A 21,078-nucleotide genomic window follows, 5' to 3' on the forward strand; every position below is an offset into this window, starting at 1 on the left:
ACCCCCCCCCCCCGCTTAAATTTTTTTTTAATGTTTATTTTTGAGAGAGAGAGAGAGAGAGACAGAGCATGAGCAGGGAAGGGGCAGAGAGAGAGGGAGACACAAAATCTGAAGCAGTCTCCAGGCTCTGAGCTGTCAGCACAGAGCCTGATGCGGGGCTGGAGCTAGTGAACCATGAGGTCCTGATGGGAGCGGGAGGGAGCCGAAGTCGGATACTTAACCAACTGAGCCACCCAGTCGCCCTGACGCCCCGCCCCTTTTAAAGGGCAAGTGGTCTGCAGGCTGATGGTCATACCACCTGATCCTAGGTGAAGGCATCTACTGTAAAGCACAGCAAAGAACCTTCCAATAAATACACTTGTTCCTTTTCACCTGTGGCAGATTTTAGCAGGAAGGGAGAAAGAGCTTGCGGTCCTCTGTCCCTCCCCTGCACGTCACCACCAAACCTGGTCATTCTCACAGGTCCAGCTCAGATGCCTCTGGCTACTGCTGCCCGTGGCAACCTGGCATCAGTGATAACGGCAACTACCACTTATTAATGCTACGACGTGCCGGGTATCCCAGACTTCTTGCAACAGCCTGTAAGCTAGGTGCTGTTACAGCCTCTTTTACAGATGAGTAGAACGCGGATTCTGAACCACACCATAGGGCTTCTGGCCCTTTCTGGAATCCTTTCATCCAAAAAGCAGGGAGTGTGGGTAGACAGAGAAGGGGTCCAAGGACTTTGGCTGTGGGGGTGTCCCAGCTGCCAAGCAAAAAAGAACTTCACGAAGGTCACATACAATGAAGACAGAAAACAGCTCCTGGGAGGGGGCACCGGTGACTTCAGCAAGAGTGGTTTTCCCAGACAGAGTAAGGAGAGAAGGGGAGAGGGAACGGAACGGAACACCCACTTCAGGGAGTTTTGCTGTAAAGAACAGCAGGGAGAGAGCGGTAGCCTGGAAGGGGTGGAGGGTTGTGGGTGTTTTGTTTTGCTTTGTTTTTTAAATGGGAATCACACAGCTTGTTCTCAGTGATGGAAACGGTCCAATAGAGGGCACACGGTGAGGACTGTAGGAGAGCTGCGGGGAGATGTCTGCAAAGCATCCTCCTGGAGGGGTTCTCCAGGCACGGACGGGGCGCGGACCTTCTTCCAGACAGGGGCCGGGGACCGGATGGCAGGTTACAGGTGCAGATAGGAAGGCAGAGGCAGCAATAGGAGCGTGTGGGGCTTCTCTTCAAGTCGGATCCTTGTTCTCAGAGCAACAGGACCTGAAGTCCTGAAGCTGAGTGAGGAGAGGAGGTGGGGAGGTGATGACGGTCTTGAAAGAGAAGGTGGGGGGAAGAAGAGACCTGGGTGATGGAAGGCTCCACTGAGGGGTTTGAAAATAAGACCAGTCAGCTAGGTTGTGGGATTTCCTTTTCTCAAGGGTGTTTGGCTGAAGCGAAGGGGGTGGGGTGGGGAGCAGGGCAGGCGGGTTAGGCACGCAAGGGAAGGAAGGCATTGAGGGGCTGTGAATTCTAAACTGGATAAGGAGGGAAGTGAGACCACAAAGGGGCAACGCATCGGCAGGGTCTATGGGTCAAGCAAACTATAGCCCACGGGTCAAATCTAGCCCACTGACCATTTTTCTCTTTTATTTTTAAAATTATTTTTTTAAACGTTTACTTATTTTGAGAGAGAGAGAGAGAGAGAGAGAGAGAGAGAGAGAGCGCGCGCGCGAGATCACAAGCAGGGGAGAGGCAGAGAGAGAATCCCAAGCAGGCTCTGCACTGTCAGCATGAAGTCTGATGTGAGGCTCGATCTCACAAACTGTGAGATCATGACCTGAGCAGAAACCAAGAGTCGGAAATTTAACCAACTGAGCCACCCAGGTGTCCCCATTTTCACTTTTATTATGGTAAAAGGTATATAGTATAAAGTTGGCCATTTCCACTGTTTTTTTTTATTATTTTTTGTAAAATCTTAATTCCTATTAAGAGCCTCTATTCTCTTTTGTTTCTTTTTAAATATTTATTTATTTATTGGGGTGGGGGAGCCCATGGGGGAGGGACAGAGAAAGAGGAGACAGAGAATCCAAAACGGGCTCACAGCAGAGAACCTGATATGGGGCTCGAATTCAGGAACCATGAGATCATGACTTGAACCAAAGTCAGATGCTCAACCAACTGAGCCACCCGTATGCCTCCCCCTGCCACCATTTTAAAGTGTACAATTCAGTGGCAACAATTATGTTCCAGTGTTGTGCAACTATCAATACTGTTTCCAAAATTTTCCATCACCCCAAACAGAAACATACTCCTTGAGCAAGAACTCCCCCATTTCCTCCCCACCCCCAGCCACCTCACAACCCCCCTCAGGAACCTCTGATCCACTTTTTGTCTCTGTGAATTTACCTATCCTAGGTACTTCATGGTAGTGTAATCATACAATCTGTGATCTCTTGTATTCTGGCTTAAAAGAAAAAACATTTATTTTTATTTATTTATTTTGAGAGTGAGAGAGCGAAAGCAGGAGGGGCAGAGAGAGGGAGGGAGAGAATCCCAAGCAGGCTCTGCACTGTCAGTGCAGAGTCCGATGCGGGGCTCGAACCCTTCAACTGTGAGATCATGACCTGAGCTGAAATCAAGAGTCAGACGCTTAACTGAATGAGCCACCCAGGCACCCCTGGCTTATATTTTTTTAAGTTTATTTATTTATTTTGAGAGAGAGAGAGAGACAGAGAGCACGAGTAGAGGAGAGGCAGAGAGAGAATCCCAGGCCGGATTCGCACTGTCAATGCAGAATCCAACTCGGGGCCCGAATCCAGGAACCATGAGATCATGACCTGAGCCGAAGTTGGACACTTAACCGGCTGAACCACCCAGTCACCCCAATCCTGGCTTATTTTACTTTTCAAGGTTCATCGATGCTGTAGTACATTTCAGCACTTCATTCCTTTTTAACGCTAAATAATATGCCATTGTACAGATAGACCACATTTGCTTATGGTCTCTCGTCAGTTGCGGGACCACAGGGGGTGTGCATCTTTAGTTACTGTGAATAACGCTGCTGTGAACACTTGTATGTGATTACCTGTTTGAGTCCCTGTTTTCATTCTTTTGGGTACATACCTGGGAGTGGAAATGCTGGGGTATATCACAACCTCTGCCAGGGTTTGTATGGCCCCTGAGCTAAGAATGGTATGGTCCCCCCCAAGATGTTCACATCCTAAGCGGTGGAAGCTGTGAATAAGTTACCTTACGTGGCCAAAGTGGCCTTGAAGAAGATACAACTGAGGTAAGGATCTTGAGATGGGGAAATTGTTCTAGACTATCTGGGTGGGCTCAAGGTCATCATAAAGGTCAGAGTCTGAGAAGGAAATGTAATAGAAACGAAGGTTGCAGTGACCTCCTGGGGGGGGGGCTCCACCAGCAAGAAATGTGGGCACCTTCTAGAAGCTGGAAAAGATAAGGAAAGGAGTCTCCCCTAGAACTTTCAGAAGGAAGGAGCCTTGTTGACGCCATGATTTTAGCCAAATATAACCCGTTTGGACTACTGACCTCCAGAGAATAAATTTGTTTCGGTTTAAGCCCCAAACTCTGTGTTAATTTGTTACAGTAGCCATGGGAAACCATTACAAATAACTTTTAAATGCCCTTTACAGAAGAAGTTTGCCCACCTGGAGACTCAGGTAGAGGCTCTAAGGAATTTTGCAGAGGGCACAGTGGACCCCGTTTGGGAGTCCTGGGAATGGGGGGCAGCCTGGAGTTTGAGGGCTTGTGTCACTTCGGAAAAGAGGGCTAAGTGTTGGGAGGGAGTTAGAGTGGGGTGGTGGGGGCAGGGATGGTATTTCAGGCCTTTCAGGTATTTCAGGGGAGGAGCAGATGAGCCCCCAGCAGGCAGTTTTGGCACCTTTGGCAGAAATGGCCAGGCCAGTCTGAGTGACAGCTACCAGGCTCCACCAAGGCAGTTCTGTAAGAGAGGGGCAAGGGGTAAACAAACACACTTCTCCCAGCTCTCATTCATTCATTCATTCATTCATCCACTGAGGCAGCACAGACTTTGCTCCCTGTGTAGTTATGTGGCCCTGTATCCTATGTTGCCTCCCAGGAAGTCATCATTTCCTGAGCACATTTCCTGTCCCCACAGGCTTTCCAGGGACTGTGATGTTAAGTGGTTTGGGATCTGTACTTAGAGAAACTGCCCAACAGGTTGCTGCAAGGATCAGAAAACATGCAAGCAAAAATCTACAAGGTGCTCGCGAAATCTAATAATAATAATAATAATAGTTCCCAAAATAACTGTAACTTATTATTAGTAGCAATATTTTAATTAGGAGGCGCGATTTGGGCGGAACCTTGAAGGCGGATGGGATTGGGAAAGGCGGTGGGCAGGAGGGAGGACATTCCAAGGCAGGCGTGGTCTTCCTGAGCCCGGGGCCAACCCTCCAGGAGCCAGGGCAGGGGACTTGGGGGGGGGGCGGAAGCAGGCCACCACGGCGTCCCTCCCTCCCCGCCCTGGGCCATCACCCGTAGTAAGAGCGCACCCTGGCGGAGGAGCAGGTCCCGTACTAATTTAGCCATGAATGAGAGGCGGCAGCCCTCCATCTGCGTCTGTCCAGCCTCCCCGCGGAGGGGGAAAGGGGGTGGGGTGGAGTGGGTAATAGGGGGATACCCGGCAGCAGCCACCAGACCTCCGGGCCGCGCTGGCAGCCTGCTCCCGTGGCCGCTGCCGTCCTGGCCCGCCTCCACCCTTCTTTCCCCACCGGGGCCCCCGTTTCGTAAGGCAGCCTCAGGATGAGGCGCCCGACGCGCCCCCCTTTGCTCTCTCCACCCCGGCTCCGGGATTCCCAGGCTCCAGAGCCCGGGCTAGGCGGCCAACTGGGCAGGCAGGGAGGGAGGGGGCTGGCCGGCCTCCGAAGTCGGCCCCAAGTTACATGTGGGAAGAGGTGGCTGTGACGCAAGTTTCCAGGGGGCCCTGGGCTCTGAGGGAGCGCGCCAGAGCGGCTCCTCTCCGTGCAGCTGCAACCGTGAAAAAGAAAAAGCCCCGAGCAGCACCCCAAACCGCCTTGCCACGGCGCGCGGGGTCCAGCTGCGCGCCCTCTGCCCCCCAGGGCCACCGAGCGCCGAGACCCTGCATCGGCCAGTCCCCGCCGGACCCCTGGCGCACGGGCTAGGCTCCCTCGCGGTGGCTGGCCCCTTTTTCTTCTTTCTTTTTTTTTCTTTTTTTTTTTGCAACGCTTGCCAACCTGTCAGCTGATGGACCTCATCACCCATAGTGGCGCATGTAGCTCGGCCGCAGCTCGCTCCATTCACGCCGCGCCCCCCCCCCAGCCGGCCCCCGGCCCCCGGCCCCCGGTGCCGGGGGGTAGGCTCGCAGACTTTGGCCGCAACCAGCCCCCGGGGGCCCGCGCCCCTCTCGCCCAGGCCTCGCGCCGCCCGGGGGGCGCTGCAAATAGTCCTTTGTTTACATGCAATTCCTTACTCCGCGGAAGGAGGCCGGGGGAGTGCTGAGTTTTCACCAGCTGTTTCCCGCCTTGAAACAGACATCTGATCAGCTGCAAACACACACACACATACACACGCCCGGGGAGGCAGGCCGGAGAGACCTCCCTCCCGCCCCTCCCGCCCGCCTCCCTCCCCTCGCCGCCGCCGCCGCCGCCAGCATCTGGGACCGGCCGTTTCTGCACCTCCGTCCGGCGCTGCCCTTTGATTCGGATTTCCATCTTGCATTCTCCGGCGGACCGCGGGACCCGGCTCGTGCAGAGGAGGGGGGCCGATCGCTATGGAGTATTTCATGGTGCCCACTCAGAAGGTGCCCTCTTTGCAACATTTCAGGAAAACAGAGAAAGAAGTGATAGGAGGGCTCTGTAGGTGTGTACTCCTCCTCCCCCCCACCCCTTTCCCATGATTGCAGCCCCTGGCCAGCCCGCCTGGGCTGGCGCGCGTGTGCGCACGCATGGCCCGCGCTGCCGACCCCGCTCGCCTTTCTTAGCCTCCGGGGCGGCTACAGCCCTGCGAGCTGGGCTTGCGCCGCCGGGGGACCCTCGTCCCCGGGAACGTGGGGGCCCCGAGCGGCCCTGGTCACTTTTGTCCGCTGCAGGCGGGCGAGTCGCGACGTTTGTAAATTGCAAACAGACCCACGTGGTTCTGCAGCAGTCCCGGCCATGCTTGGTGCTGGTGGCTTTTCCCCCCGCGCTTCCTCCTCCCCCCTCCCGCGGCGGCTTCCTTCCTCTCCCTCCTTCTTCGCTGTCTCTGGGTGCCTCCCTCCAAGGGGGCTTGGGGTGCGCGGGCCGCGCGTGGGGCTGCTGCGCGGTCTGCTACAATGCAGCCACGCCGCGGCTCTGGGAGCGGCGGGGGGGGGGGGGGGATCGGGGAGCCGGGTGGTGTGTTTGCTGGGACTGCGGCGGGGTCGGGGGGCGTGCTCGAGTAGGGGCGCGGGGATGGGTGGGACCCTAGAGGCCGGCGTTGCCCGCCGGGGGCGCCGCGGACTCGGGCACGTTAGCGGCCGCTCGCTCGCTTGCCGCCCGCGCCCGGGCGCTGTTTACTAGCGAGGCCTGGACGTGACTCTGCAGCCCTCTTGGAGTAGGCGGACCTCGGCGCGCCGCCTCGCGGGAGCTGTAGTTCCCCGAGCCCCGCCGGCGCGGCATTGTGGGAGATGTAGGCGCGCCGGGGCCACGCTTCCCTCGCACAAAGCTCGGCTCCCGCGAGCTGGATGGGCCCGGCAGGCCCGGTGGAGGCGCCTTTTGAGGAGGGGGCATCAGAGGCTGCCCTTGGCCTCACAAGGCTGCTGCCTTCCATCCGCCGATCTCGGCTGCAAACTTTCCCATCCACACCCCTTTCCCCCCCACACCCCCACCCCTAGTCAGAAACCGAAACCGTTCAGTCTCCCAGCCGTGTGGGTGTGTGATTCCAGGTCCTCGGCCCTACCCAGGAGCCACTTTCCAAGTTTGGTCCGGGTTGTTCCAGGTCCACCCTTTACCAAAGGGTGATGGGTGCGTGTGCCACTCGCATTCCATTTCCCTGGACACTGGTTAAAATGCACATGTCCGGAACTCTGATGGCCAGGAGAAGGGCTTGGGCGTCTGCACTGAGCACTGCCTGCGGGACACGGCGGTACAGCGGCTGGGGCTCTCCTGTGTGCCCAAGTGTGGGATCTGCAGCCCCTGTATGGCCTTGCTGCTCCGGGAGCGAAATGGCTCCCTAGGGCTGGGGCCACGTGCTTTGCCGCCCTGGGCAGGCTGGGCGGGGATTGAGGGAGGAGGAGCCGAGGGCGGTGTGGCCCAGGCTGGTGGACACCAGGGGCTGTAGAAATGAGGTTGGGGACGGTTGCTGCTCATGTATACACGCACCCCACCCGCCTCAGGGTTTCTACCTTAACAATTCTCAAGTTCAGGGTGGTGGGCAGCCAGAGGGGTGGCCCTTCCAGAAGGTCTACCTGGAGGACCTAGCTGTAATAAGAAGGAAAAAAAAAATTCTGCTGCTTTTAATATGTTCTAGGGATTCGTTTTGCTGGATTTTTCTCATTGGATTTTCACAATCTTCCTCCTGAGTTTGGCAGCCTTAGGACACAAGCTTGAGAAGCAAACAGTTACAGCAAGTGGTGGGGCTGGAACTTGAACCCTGATCCCGGAGACCCGTTCCTACCGGGAAGGGCTGGGCACTGGGGAGGTGGGGTTGAGCTGCTCCAGATGCTGTTTGGGCCTGACCCTGGTACAGGCCTGGTACAGTAGGGACCTCTGGCCACCAGGCCTGGGCCTTAGTTGAATCCTCTCTTGGCCTCCTAGGACTCTGGTTTCACTCTGTCCCTGTCCCAAGCCCCCCTTTAGGGGAGTCCAGCAGTCCCCAGGGGCCAAGTGCCATGAGCCTGCCTATCTGTGAGACGGTTGTAAGCCCATGTGCTGGGTGTGGAGTTGGGGCCTCTGGGTTTGTTCGTTTTCAGAAGGAGCTGTGGGGTGAGGTGGGATCAAGTGTGTGGGTGGGGCGGGACCTTTTGGTTGTGTGGACTGGCTTCTCAAGCTGGTGGACTTTGTTCCATCCCTCGGTGCCTGAAGGGCCCCCTGTCTCTCGCATCCTTCTCCCAGATCTACTGGAGGGGGCCGTACTGCACAGTGAGTCCCCGTGTCTCCCCCATCCCCGCATCCCCTTCATACCTGCTCCTGCCCAAACTGTGTGGTCTTGGACTTGTGTCATCTCAATGCTCTCTGCTTCTTTAAAATAGAGCACCTGTAAAGGTTGGTTGTGTGTGTGGAAAGCACCTGGTATGTGTTCAGATGACACTCACACTCTTGGAAGCAGAAGCATTGTGGTCTTAGAGTGTTTACCTACTGCCCTTGGTGGGAGTGGTGGGGGTGGGAGACCAGTTCCCAGAAGGAGTTAGAGAGCAGCTAGGGGCTTTGGAGTGTGTGCTGGGTCCTTGATCCGTTTTTTGTTTTGTTTTATTTTGTTTTATGTTTATTTTTGAGAGAGAGTGCGCGGTAGGGGCAGAGAGAGAGGGGGACAAAAGATAGGCAGCAGACAGCCTGATGCGGGGCTCGAACTCAAACCATGAGATCATGACCTGAATCAAAGTCGGAAGCTTAACTAACCGAGCCACCCAGATGCCCCCTTGATCTGGTTTTTATGAGGTACTTCTCCGTGCTAGGAACCAAAACTGGCCCTGTCCTAAGAGCTCAGTCTCCTAGTGCTAAAGAGTTGTATCAGTCCCCAAAGAGAGAGCTTGGGTTCTCCTGGAGTCCTGGGTACAAACTTTGGAAAAACAAATCATCCTCTTTTTCTCAGTATCTCTCTTTTTTCTTCCTCCCTCCCTCTCTCTTTTAATAACCTAAACTTGTTTGCTTATTAATTAATTAATTAATTTATTTATTTACTTATTTATTTATTTTAGTAATCCCTGCTGGGCTGGAACTCACGACCCCCAAGATTAAGAGTCACACGCTCTACCTGTGTCTTTAATTTTTTTAAGTTAAATTAATTTAATTAACTAATTAAATTAATCTTTAATTTTTTAAATTAAATTATTTATTTACTTTGAGAGAGAGAGAGAGAGCAGGGGAGGGGCAGAGAGAGAGAGGGAGACAGAGAATCCCAAGGAGGCTCTGTGCAGAACCTGCTGCAGGGCTCGATCCCTTGAACTGAGATCATGACCTGGGCCAAAATCCAGCGGATGCTCAATAGACTGAGCCACTCAGGTGCCCCTTGTCTGTGTCTTTAGATTTTACCCTGATCCTGTGAAGTGAGGCAATGTTTCCCCATTTCACAGGTGGGGAAACTGAGGCTTTGAAAGATGAAGTGGCTAAGCATGGGGTTCCACAGCTAGTAAGTGGCAGGGGTGGTTTGTACTTGAACACAGTTCAGGGAGCTCCGTCTGAGGAGGGGAGGTAAGGGATGAGGTGTTTCTGATGGGAACAGCCTAGACAGGGTTTGTTCTGGGACCAAGGGTAGGGGTGGCAGGCTGGTCAGAGTGTGGTGTATGGATTCAAGCAGCAGGGCTGGGTGAAGGCCCTGGGTTGCTTCAGTACCTGCTGCAGAGGACAAGTGACTTGGACATCCTTGCTGAGGGTCACCTTCTTTCCTGCCTTCCTTTTGGGGTATGGGAGAAATCCCGCGTGGGCTTTCCCACCTCACAGTGTAGTCACTGAGTGGCAGGTGTGTGAGTGACTTTGGGCAGTGTAAAATGAGAGTTCTCAGTGGCTAATCTGAGGCTGGAGGCCAGGCATGGGGGTATAGGGGGATGGGAGCTACATGCTTTTGGGCTGCGCAGAAAGGACAGGTACAGGTCAGGATCCTGTCTTGAAGAGTAGCTCCCCGGATGCCCGGTGGCTCATTCGGTCGGTGTCCGATTTTGGCTCAGGTCATGATCTCGCAGTTCACAAGTGCAAGCCCGGTGTCAGGCTCTGTGCTGACAGCCTGGAGCCTGCTGCGTATTCTGTGGCTCCCTCTCTCTCTGCTCCTCCCTAGCTCACGTTCTGTCTCTCTCAAATAAATAAAAACATTAAAAAAAAAAAAAAAAAGTGTGCCCCCTTCCCCACAACTTCTGATTGGTATGCTGGTGTTATTCCCAGGGGGCTGTTTGAGGGTACTCTGGTACCGTGGTGGCAATCTTGGCACCCAGGGCTGGTACCCAAACTTTTCTTGGCCATTGGCTGCCCAGCTCCAGGAGACTGGCTGTCAGAGGGCAGTCTGGGAGGGCGAGAAGCAAGAGACCCTGGGTGTCAGTGGACAAGGCTAACTTCACTGCTCACCTCGGAGTCTGAAGGTGTTGTGGAGGGGACAGAGGACCTTACAATTCCTGTAAATCATGTTTACGTGTGCAAAACTTAGAAAGAAATGTGAGAAACTTTCAGGCATTTGCAGAAAAGCCCACTTTATCTAGTACAGTATCTGCGGGATTAGCTGTCCATTATTGGAATCGCTGGTTGGTCAGCAGTCAGGACCCCTGGTTGGCCAGCTCCCACCAATCAGAACTCCGGGTTTGCCATGATCCCACCAATCAGAATCCCGGATTAGTCAACATTCCACCAATCAGAAACCCTGGTTAGTCCACGTTCTATTAAAGAAACTGTCAGCTGGTACTTCTGGGGCTATTTAGGTGAGTTACCCGGGAGGGTCTTGGTGGCAACCCAAGTCCTCACAAAAAACTGCAGCTTTGGGGTGAAATCTGTTTTCTGGGACTTAAGGGTGCGCTAGGTTAGCCAGCAGCTGGTTCCTGAACCAGGAAGCTGGGCTGATGGACTGGGCAAAAGGGAAAGAATGGATAGAACGTTGGGAAGAACCAGGATGAACAAGCCTCTGCTCCCTGCCTGGGTCCTTCATTCTCCTTTGGTCTCCCCGGCTCCTGGGCATCCTGGGGAGAAGGAAGGAGCTGAGGGTCTGCTCCCCAGGGCAGAGGTTTTCGTGGGCAGATGAGCTGGCTGGTTGGGGAAGGTGGGGCTGAACTCTGGTTTCTGGGGGGGATTGGGAGGGCAGTTGATGGGACCTGGCTGGGAGGCAGTGGGGGCTGGAAAGTGCAGCTGCACCCTGCTCTGCCTGATCTTTCATGGGCAGGTCACTTCTGTGCCTGTCCCACTGTTTGTCAGGAGGGTCAGGGGCACACTATCTGCGGAGGCCATACACAGGGCTCTGGTAAGCAGTGGGGCCATTTGTGAGCCATCAGTAGTAGAGGGTGCCATCAGCAGGTGAGGGGAGCCGAGCTTTGGCTTGGCATCCGCAGGTGCCTGTTAAGCCCTGGTCTGGCTGTCTGACCTTGGGTTCTTCCCTTCCTCAGACCTTGGATTCCTCATTGCAACACAGTTACCCAGCTGGGTGTCCATGGGAGTCAGATGGAAATCATGTAAATGTTCTGCATGATGGTTGTGCATACCCCATGCTTTGTCCTTTCTACAGGGTCAACTGTCATCTGTCTGTCTGGGTGTCTGGCTTTGTGGGACGGTGCAGAGCCCACTCTGTCCTGTGGGTAAGAGCAGGGCTCTGGGATCAGGGTTCAAGTCCCAGCCCCACCACTTGCTGGAACTGTTCCCTTCCCAAGTCTATGTCCTCAACCCACACAGGAATCATAAGGCCACTGGACTCAGGAAGATTGTGACAACTCAATGAGAACATTCCAGCAAATTGAGTCAGCATAGAACTCAAGACTTTTTTTTTTTTAAGTAAGCTGTATGTCTAACATGGGGCTCAAACTCACAACCCCAAGAGTCACATGTTCTACTGAGCCAGCCAGGCTCCCCATTCCACCTCTGTAATCCACCCACTACAGAGGGTCTCGAGGGCACTTCCAGACCAGGGGAGCCTGGACTAGGTTCTGACGCCCCCAAGGGACAGGCAAGCCACTGCATATCAGGTCTCTGACCTGTATCCTCTCCATTGCTGTCTCCAGCCACCCCGTCCACCTGTCCACTTCCACTGTAGGGGCAGGGAAACTGGGAGAAGTGAGGTGCCCCTGGCCCAGAAGTCGGGACCCAGATGACTGGCAGTCTTACTCTAAAACTCTGTCGCATCTCACTCTGCGTCCTAAGTCTCATCTGTAAAGAAAGGGTTGTGGACCCCTTTCCCAGCATCGATATTCCATAGGCCCTGTGAGGAAGCTGCACCCTGAAGGAGGGGGCCCAGGGAGGCCTTGAGGGTGCTGGTGGAGGAGAGGGCTTGTCTGTGGGCCCCCAGCTGCAACTGATGTGGAGCCTGCTCTTAGCCCACCCTCCATGGACTACCGTCTCTGTCAGGAGAGAAGGCCAAGGCCCAGGATGGGGCAAAGACAAGTCCAGGGTCCTGCAGGCCTGCAGTGGGACAGCTGAGGTGGGCCAGGGGCGGGCAGGAAAAGCCTTGCCTCCCTCCAGCTGTTGCAGACTCGTTCTCCTGGCTTTCTGAGTAAATTTCTTTCTGTCTGGGAGTGGGCATGGGGGCTTGGGCACCTCTTGGAGCTCAGGGTTCCCATCAATGGAACAAGGCTGCCTGCGGTTCTTTCCCCATTCCTCCAGAACCAGGGGGGTGAGCTCTCTTGGCCCAGGCCTGGACCAGGTCACCCCAGGAGGGCCCCTCAGGAAGAAGCCAGGGCTGTGGCTTTGGGTGGGGCCGGTGGCCTCTTCTGGGAGCCCAGCATCTGGAAGCCATCAGGCCAGGGGCGGGGGGAGTTTCAGAAGAGGGCCGGGAAAGGGGGGAATGCCTCCTCCAGGCCACACACAGGCCCACCCCTCGGGAGCAGTGGCGTTGGGCCCGCAGGCCCCGCTGCCGTCTTTGCCTCCTGCCAATGCCTCTGGGCCCATAGCCTCTCCCCCTTCCGCTGGCTGCCTTCTCTCTCACCCCACTGGCTGCTGCTCCTGTAAGATGCAATCACATAATATGCAGTAACATTGCCCACTGCGTGCTGGGAGCCTTGCTCCTCTGGCACAGGGCCTGCCTCTTGGGGTGGGTGGGTTTGGGGGAGAAGTGTCTCCAGGGGTGGTGGGCCTGGCGTCCCCTTCTTGGAGTGAGTGGTTCCTGTCTCAGTTTTGAAGTCTTAGCGTGGGGTGTCTGGGGCCGGGCTGGGGACTGGCAGATGAGTGTGTGGCTGGAAATATGACTGTGGGGATGGGGAACCATCTTCCTCAGTCCTCAAGCCTGCAGTGCTGAAGGAGGGGGTCCAGGTGCACAGTAAGACACTCAGAGGTGTCCCAGGGACAGGTGTCTCCAACTGCTCTTGGGACCACCTGCATCAGAATCACAGAGATTCTTGTTAACCATTCAGGCTTCCGGGCCGCACCCACAGCTGCCACACACGGGGCTGGGACCTGGGGCTGAGTGCGTCCCAGGGCATACAACTCCATCACCCTCCTGATCTGCTGGGGGCATAGGCATCTGACAGATCTGGCATCTTCTGCAGTGGAGGGATGAAAGTTACACTGGAGTTACACTGGGCCCTCTGGAGATGAATTGTGAAGACAGGGTCCCATGGGGGCAGGGCACGGAGGGCACCCGGCCTGAGCATGTCTGTGTCCTTCCCTGCAGCCTTGCCAACATTCCACTGACCCCTGAGACGCAGCGGGACCAGGAGCGGCGGATTCGGCGGGAGATCGCCAACAGCAACGAGCGGAGGCGCATGCAGAGCATCAACGCGGGCTTCCAGTCCCTCAAGACCCTCATCCCCCACACAGATGGAGAGAAGCTCAGCAAGGTGGGCTGGGGCCTGGAAGCCTTCCTGGAGGAAGTGGTTGGCTCAAGCGGGGAGAAGAAAGCGAGCTCTGGCAGACGTTGCCTGCCGGGGTCCCTGACTTGTCCCTCTCACCCTCAGGCAGCCATTCTCCAGCAGACGGCGGAGTACATCTTCTCCCTGGAGCAGGAGAAGACCAGGCTCCTGCAGCAGAACACACAGCTGAAGCGCTTTATCCAGGTAGCGCCCCGCGGAGGCCGCCTGCTACCTCAGTGCCCTGCCCCCCTCCTGACTCCGTTTCCCTGGTGTGGGCGTGTCCTGGCTCAGCGGTGGCTTGGGACTCCCATGTGGTTGCGGGTCGAATCTTCCCCACCGACCTGCCTACTTGAGGCATTTGCCTTCCTGCCTGAGCCTCAGTTTACCCATTGGTCAAGTGCAGTGGGCTGGGCTCTGGAAGGAACCAGGTGATTTCTGGAATCACCTTTCTGGCCTTTGTTGGATTTGCAGAATGGGGTTCCCTGGGGCCGGCGCAAGCACCCCTGGGCTTGACAGCCTTGGGGGGCTGTGAAGGAGCCCCCTGACTCCCCTGTTGGTGGTGGTGGTGTCAGTAGTATGTGGGTGTCACGGCGCACTCACTGGCCCCTTGGGGTCTCCAGGAGCTGAGCGGCTCATCCCCCAAGCGGCGGCGGGCAGAGGACAAGGATGAGGGCATTGGCTCGCCGGACATCTGGGAAGACGAGAAGGCAGAGGATCTGCGTCGGGAGATGATCGAGCTCCGGCAGCAGCTGGACAAGGAGCGCTCGGTGCGCATGATGCTGGAGGAGCAGGTGAGGCTCTTGGGTGGACCCGGCTTCTCATGGGGGGGCTCAGTGACCTGCCCTCAGGGGGTCACTGTCTGCATGGGGTTGAGGGACATGGGTCAGAGGCTCTCATGGGACTGGAATAAAACACGGCTACAGTAAAGGCCGCGTGCCAACGGTGGGCACCAGGGAGGGGGATTGGGCCGGTTCCAGAGAGGCTGCTTCACGGCTTCTCCGTGCAAGTGACTGGAGCCAAGGTGGGGAGGTCAAGTCTCACAGTTAACCACGCAGAGAGAAGAGAAGGGTGCACCACGCAGCACAGCAGGGGCCGGAGCCTCGAGATGGGAGGGATCAGGGCATGAGGGAGGCCATGGCTGGAGAGGAGATGAGTCACGGCGGGTCTGGCAGGCTGTGCTAAGGACTTTGGTCTCTACCCTGAGGGTGGACCAGCTCCATGTGAAGGTTTGCAGCGGGAGCGAACGGCCTCTTGGCGAAGGGCAGAGCTTGGGGAGGCTGACCGCAGCAGTCCCGCGGGCCCTGCACAGAGGCTGGGGGGCGCTGGGAGTGTGGTCTGGGGCCCGTCCCCCCAGCCTGTTGCTCTGCCCCCAGGTGCGCTCGCTGGAGGCCCACATGTACCCAGAAAAGCTCAAGGTGATTGCACAGCAGGTGCAGCTGCAGCAGCAGCAGGAGCAGGTGCGGCTGCTGCACCAGGAGAAACTGGAGCGGGAACAGCAGCACCTGCGGACCCAGGTGAGCAGGCGGCATCTGCGACAGGTGGCATCTGCGAGGGGCTCTGCGCCGCGAGCGACATCAGTGCCTCTGGGGCCCCGCGTCCCTGGGTGCCCAGTGTCCTGCACACATTATTGCATTGAGTCCTCCTAGCAGCCCTTCGAGGCCTGAGCTTTTATTCTCCCCACTTTACTGATGGCAAAACTGAGGCACAGAAAGGTTAAATTCCATGCCCACTCATGACCCTCAACGACGTGGCTCTCTGAACGCAGAGTCCACGCTCCTGCCCACCACTGTCCTTGTTAGATGTTAACGTGCTTGCATGGTGCTGGAGAGGGAAAGGGCCACAGGATCTCAGATGACTGGAAGCCCCTCTCTGCACTGCCTTTTCCTCATTTCTTAAAATAAGAGGGGTGGGCCACACACTGGCTGGCCCCTTGGGAGTGAAGGAGTTCAGAGGTGGTCGCGGTTGGCAGAGGCTGTGTCTAGGCAGCGGGTAGAGTGTTTGGGGGCCTTCCCGTGCTCTCCGTGAGGGTCCTCAGGGAAAGGGCAGTTCCTGGAACCTTTGGAAAAAGACTGAGGGCCTCTGTCTTGCAGCTGCTGCCCCCCCCGGCCCCTACCCACCACCCTACAGTGATCGTGCCAGCGCCACCCCCTCCCTCCCACCACATCAACGTCGTCACCATGGGCCCCTCCTCGGTCATCAACTCTGTTTCCACGTCCCGGCAAAATCTGGACACCATCGTGCAGGTACCTGGGCTTAAGGAGGAGGCAACATGTCGGGGGAGCAGGGGTGGGGGAGCGAGATGTGTGAGAGCCACAGGCTGTAGGGGATCGAGACGGGGCTTGAATACAGCAGGAAGAAGGGCTGGCAGCTGAATGTCTCCATTCCCTAGTTTCCCTTTCTGTGTCTGCCGTGGGAGGTGGCTCTGGAGAAGGTTTGGGGCAGAGAGGGGGACAGCATGGCCTGGAAGACCCTGTCTCTTCCTCCTTGGGGTTTGCTGAAAGGGTTCTTTGCTCCCGAGCCCCCTAGCGTCAAGTTCCTGCATCTAGGTCTTGGTTGGCTCCAGAGTCTCCTCTCAGCTCCATCTGCCAGGACCTGGGATAGGATGCAGGTGGCAGTGGCTGGGTGGGGGACACTTAAGCCTCCTGCACAGATGATTGGCACTGTGGGTCAGGCCTGAAGTCTCTGCTGTGCCCCACTCAGGGTGGCATCCCTTGGGAGAACCCAACAGCATCCCAAAGAAAGAAAAACAATGAAACAAACAAACAAAAAAGCCCAAATGAAAAAAAAGCCCATCAACCCCTGCAACTTTACTTGCACATAAATGCAGCAAATTGAAGAATAAAGTTAATAACAGAGACCTCCCATAAGTGAACAGGCAGACTTTGAAATGTATAAATGAGAGAAGCATGGGACTTCCAGGCGGCCCTGAACTGTGATCTCCAAGGCGTTTTGCAGCTCAGCAGAGGAGTTCCAAATGTTTGTGTCCCCCGTATTCTGGCAGGCCGGCCACTGTCTTGCCAGGCTTATTTCTGGATATTTCTGTGTGTGTGTGTATGTATGTGTGTGTGTGTGTGGGGGGGGAGAGGGGCATAGTGGCTTTCCCAGTGTCCCCAGCCACCCTCATCGCAGCCTGCCACCTCCCCCCGCCCACCAGGCGATCCAGCACATCGAGGGCACCCAGGAAAGGCAGGAGCAGGAGGAGGAACAACGACGAGCCGTCATCGTGAAGCCAGGCCGCAGCTGCCCGGAGGCCCACGCCTCCGACACTGCCTCCGATTCGGAGGCCTCGGACAGCGACGCCATGGACCAGAGCCGGGAGGAGCCAGCAGGGAATGGGGGGCTTCCCTGACCACCCCCCAGCCCTCCTCTCCCCTCTTGGAGCTGGAGGGGGCCGGGGGGCAGCTACAGGGAGCAAACGCAGGCGAACGAGTGAGGAATTTTTACAAAATTACAACGTCATTTGGGTCTCTTTTATGACCTCTTTTTCAATACTGTAAATCGACCTTTGAGTGAAGCCACCCGACCTGAGGTCCCCGGGGGCTGGGGTGGCAGGGGCATGTTGAGCACCGGGACACCTGGGGCTGGGCCTCGCCCCGGAGGCTGGGGGAAGCTGACACAGGTGCCTGGCCTCTCTCCGCCAAAAAGCATTTTTTCATTTAAACATGTTTTTAAGAACAGGGAAAAATCAAACAAAACCCCAAGGTATGCTGCCCTCCCCAGAGCCAGCCCTAGACCGGCAGTTTCTGACTCCTTCCCTCCTCTTTTTGTTTTTTTCCTTTCTCCTTTAAGCACTTACATGGGTTGGGGGTCTGGCTGGGTCGGAGCTCTCTGGGGACCCCGGGGGTCTAACGTTGCTTCTCGGTTGGGGTTTGCTGCTGCCCTTCTCCCCTCCCCTCCCGGCCTCGGCTCAGCTCGAGGATTTCCCCACCACCACCCAGCCCCACCCCTCCCTCCAGGTTTCCCATCTTCCACCCCAAAAATGTCTTTGTCTCTCTCTTTTTGTTGTTTGTTGTTGGTTCCTTTTGGTTTTGGTTTTTTATCTTTTTGTTTTGTTTCTGTTTTGTTTTTTTTTTTGTTTTTTTTTATTTTTGTTTTTTTTTTTTTTTAAACAATTTTGAGGTCTTTGTGTTCAAGGAGAAGCTATTATATTTTGTTAAGAAAGTGGGGGGAAAAACCAAGAGGCCACCGTGCCTTTATAAAGAAACAAAATAAAGTTTGTACTTTGTTTTTTAGATTCTGTGTCTGTGGGGTGTGTGCTGTCCTGAGGAGCCAGGAAAGGCTTCCCAGACTAGAGTATGGGGTGCTCTGGGGGCCCACAAGAGGGGCCTGGATGTGGCTGAGCAGTGACTTTCCCCAGCTGGAGTGTGGTGTTGTAATGAGATATCAGGGCCCCCAGACTCCCTGGAATGATTCCTGGGATTGTCCGAAGATGGGAGATGGTGTTGGGAGTGGGAGGGGTGGCTCCTGGCTCCTTGGTGGGGGGCAAGGAGAGAAGGAACCACCAAGCCACAGCTTCCTATCTCTTAGAGAAAGGACACAGGACGTTCAGGGGTCCTGGTAGTCCCTGGGCTTTGCCACTTCCTCATCTTGCGTAACCTCCCTGAACCTCAGTCTCCCCACCTATAGAAAGGAAGTCAGTTCCTCCTTGGGCGAGCTAGTTGATCTTTGGGCATCAGGTTCTTCATCTGAAGTTGGAAATTACTGGCACCAGGGGCATTTTGTCTTATTGGATAGGGAGGTAGACTTTTAACTTTTTTTTTTTTTTTTTTTTTTAATCTTGTGAGAGAGAGATCAAGAGCATGGAAAGGACAGAAAGAGGGGGAGAGAGAGAGAGAATCCCAAGCAGGCTTTGCACCATCTTTGCAGAGATGGGCTTGACCTCACAAACCATGACCTGAGCCGAAGCTAAGAGTTGGACACTTAACCTACTGAGCCGCCTAGGTGCCCTGGACCTATAACTCTGAATCCTCTGTGGCCAGAGCCAGCTTTACAAAGTGTCCCTCTTGGCTTGCTTTTCCTCATGAGCATATTGTGACAGGTATGTGGGCACTGAGGCCAGAGCAGAATAGCGACTTCACATCTCGTCCCCACAGTGAATGCTTCTAGACATTGAATAGAAGGTAGGCAGGAGGCTGAATTTTTTTTTTTTTTTTAGAAATTGTAATTTTTTGTTGTTGAAATTCACATAACTTAAAATTAAGTATTTTAAAGTGAACAATTCAGAGGCATTTAGTATATTCACATTGTTGTACAACCGCCACCTCTGTTCACTTCCAAAACATTTCTATCACTCCGAAATGAATTCCTTATCCCCTAATGGGTCTCTCCCCATTCCTCCCTCCTCCCATCCCTTGGCAAACACCAATCATCTGCTTGATGTTTTTAGTGTTAAAAAAAAAATTTTTTTTTAACATTTATTTTTGAGAGAGACAGCGTGAGCGGGAGGGGAGGGGCAGAGAGAGAGGGTGACTCGGAATCCGAAGCAGGCTCCAGGCTCTAAGCTGTCAGCACAGAGCCTAGCCCCGGGCTCCAACCCACAAAGTGTGAGATCATGACCTGAGCCAAGTCAGATGCTTAACCAACCGATCCACCCAGGCGCCCCTCTGTTTTTAGTGTTTTAAAAAATGGTGTAATTTCCATTTGGTGAAATTCACTTTTTAGTTTTTGGTTGTGTGAGTTTTGATAAATACATACAGTTGTGGAACCATCACCCCAATCAAGGTATTAGTTTCCTCCTCAAAGTTCCCCATTGTCCCTTTGTGTAGTCCAGACCCCGGCAACCACATTGATCTGTTCCCATGTATGGTTTTGCCTTTCCTAAAATGTCATATAATTGGGATCATACAACGTTTAGCCTTTTGAATCCAGCTTCCTTCAGTTAGCATTCTAACTGTAATTTTCTTTTTGGGGGTCTATCTAGCTTAATTCACAAAGTTACATTAAAATGCGTGTCTGAAGGGAGGGGCTTAGCTAGGATCTGAGTGGGGACGGCCCTTTTCCAAGGCCAGTCGAGCTACCCTTTTCTCTGCCAGGTGCAAAGCGCGCTGGACGCGTTCCGTCCTGCTCCTAAGAGGATCAATAGAGGGCGCCGTGGGCCCAGAACGCGAGGCCCAGCGAGGGCGGAGGCTCCGCCTCTTTCCGGTGCCCGCGGGTCTGCTCAGCTCCTATAGGCCAGAGGAGGAACTTGGGGGCGGGGCCGGAAAGTCCCCTCGTCCGACCCGCAGTGGCGCGCCCCTAGACTCCAGGCGAGCTCCCCAGCAGGCGGCGGAAGTCAGGGGCGCGGACGCGGCCCCGCCCCTTCCCGGACTAGTCCCCCGCCCCCACCCCGGCGCGCATGCTCTTTGGCGCTTCAGTCGGCCTTGCGCGGGCTCAGGCCCGCCTGTTCCTCTGGTCCCGCCTCTGATCCCGCCCCTGCGCGCTCTCACGCACGCCTCGTACGCAAACGCCGCAAACGTGCGGCTTCCGCGTGTTCCCCGCTCGGAGGCGCTCGCCCACTTAATCCTGTGCCCGCCTGCGCCGAGGACGATCCCTGCGGAAGAGGCCGCAGTGAAAAGAACAGGTGACGTTTATTTTAAGCCACAGTATCCGCAACATTGTGATTTCAGGTGATGAATGTAAGAAGCTACGCACAAAATACCTCAATCTTTTCTTCCTGCCATGTTTGGAAACCTTGTATGCATCCTGCCCTGACCGCATCTACGTAGGGATGGCCATGGGCCCGAGGCTAGCAGCCACGCGTGGGGCAGCTACAGGGTCCAGGGCCAGCAGCCACGCGTAGGGAAACGACAGGGTCAAGGGTCAGCAGTCACGCGTGGGGCAGCGACAGGGTCCAGGGTCAGTAACTACATGTAGGGTGGCTCTGGTCCAGGGTAAGCAGCCACGTGTGGTTTAGAAACAGGGTCCAGGGTCAGCAGCCACGTGTTGTGTGGCTCCGGTCCAGGTGGCCACCCACCTGCGGGCCAGGCCTGGTGGTCTGGAAGGGCATGGTGTCCTGCAGGCTTTGTGCATACTGGCCTGGGAGGAGGCATAAGTGAATATGTGGCAATGGGTTGGTGTAGGACTTCCAAGTCCTGCTAAGAAGCTTGGATTTTATTTCTTGTGAGGGGTTGGGCATCTAGGAAGGACATGATCAAGGCCATGTTCAACAAAACCTCTTTTTTTTTTTTTTTAATTAATTAATTTATTTTTGAGAAGAGCACAAGCAGGAGAGGGGTAGAGTGAGAGGGAATAAAACAGAATCTGAAGTAGGTCCCAGGCTCTGAGCTGTCAGTAGACAGCTCTGATGCAGGGCTCGAACCCACAAACGGTGAGATCATACCTGAGCCGAAGTGGGTTGCTTAACCGACTGAGCCACCCAGGCTCCCCAACAGAACCTCTTTACTGAAATATTGCATGATACATACTCAGAAGTGTAGCTTATGTGTTTAGCTCCGTGAATTTTCACAAACTCAATATATATC

At 55.3% G+C, this 21,078-nt stretch overlaps 2 protein-coding genes across 5 annotated transcripts in view; both read left to right on the top strand.

The window, feature by feature from the left end:
• Window positions 1–17,852, top strand: part of TFAP4 (transcription factor AP-4) — a 28,078-nt gene extending 10,226 nt beyond the window's left edge. Inside the window, exons 1-7 of one of the 4 annotated variants that reach the window (XM_040459168.1) lie at window positions 5,201–5,776; window positions 13,441–13,606; window positions 13,724–13,822; window positions 14,239–14,409; window positions 14,992–15,132; window positions 15,709–15,861; window positions 16,773–17,852. In XM_040459168.1, the coding sequence (XP_040315102.1) occupies window positions 5,433–5,776; window positions 13,441–13,606; window positions 13,724–13,822; window positions 14,239–14,409; window positions 14,992–15,132; window positions 15,709–15,861; window positions 16,773–16,967 (1,269 nt within the window). In that variant the 5' untranslated portion in view covers window positions 5,201–5,432 and the 3' untranslated portion in view covers window positions 16,968–17,852. Of the gene's footprint in view, window positions 1–5,200; window positions 5,836–10,961; window positions 11,417–13,440; window positions 13,607–13,723; window positions 13,823–14,238; window positions 14,410–14,991; window positions 15,133–15,708; window positions 15,862–16,772 lie in introns of those variants that run through there. The other 3 variants (XM_040459172.1, XM_040459169.1, XM_040459171.1) reach the window with 3 other exon arrangements.
• A 2,212-nt stretch (window positions 17,853–20,064) lies between these two features.
• The window catches only part of SRL (sarcalumenin), a 46,772-nt gene continuing 45,758 nt past the window's right edge, over window positions 20,065–21,078 (top strand). The window contains exon 1 of the mRNA XM_040459178.1: window positions 20,065–20,177. The gene's annotated coding sequence lies outside the window, so the exon portion shown is untranslated. The remainder of the gene's footprint in view (window positions 20,178–21,078) is intronic.

Source organism: Herpailurus yagouaroundi, unplaced genomic scaffold, assembly GCF_014898765.1.
Source record: "Herpailurus yagouaroundi ecotype Mexico unplaced genomic scaffold, PumYag 222, whole genome shotgun sequence".
Taxonomy (NCBI): domain Eukaryota; kingdom Metazoa; phylum Chordata; class Mammalia; order Carnivora; family Felidae; genus Herpailurus; species Herpailurus yagouaroundi.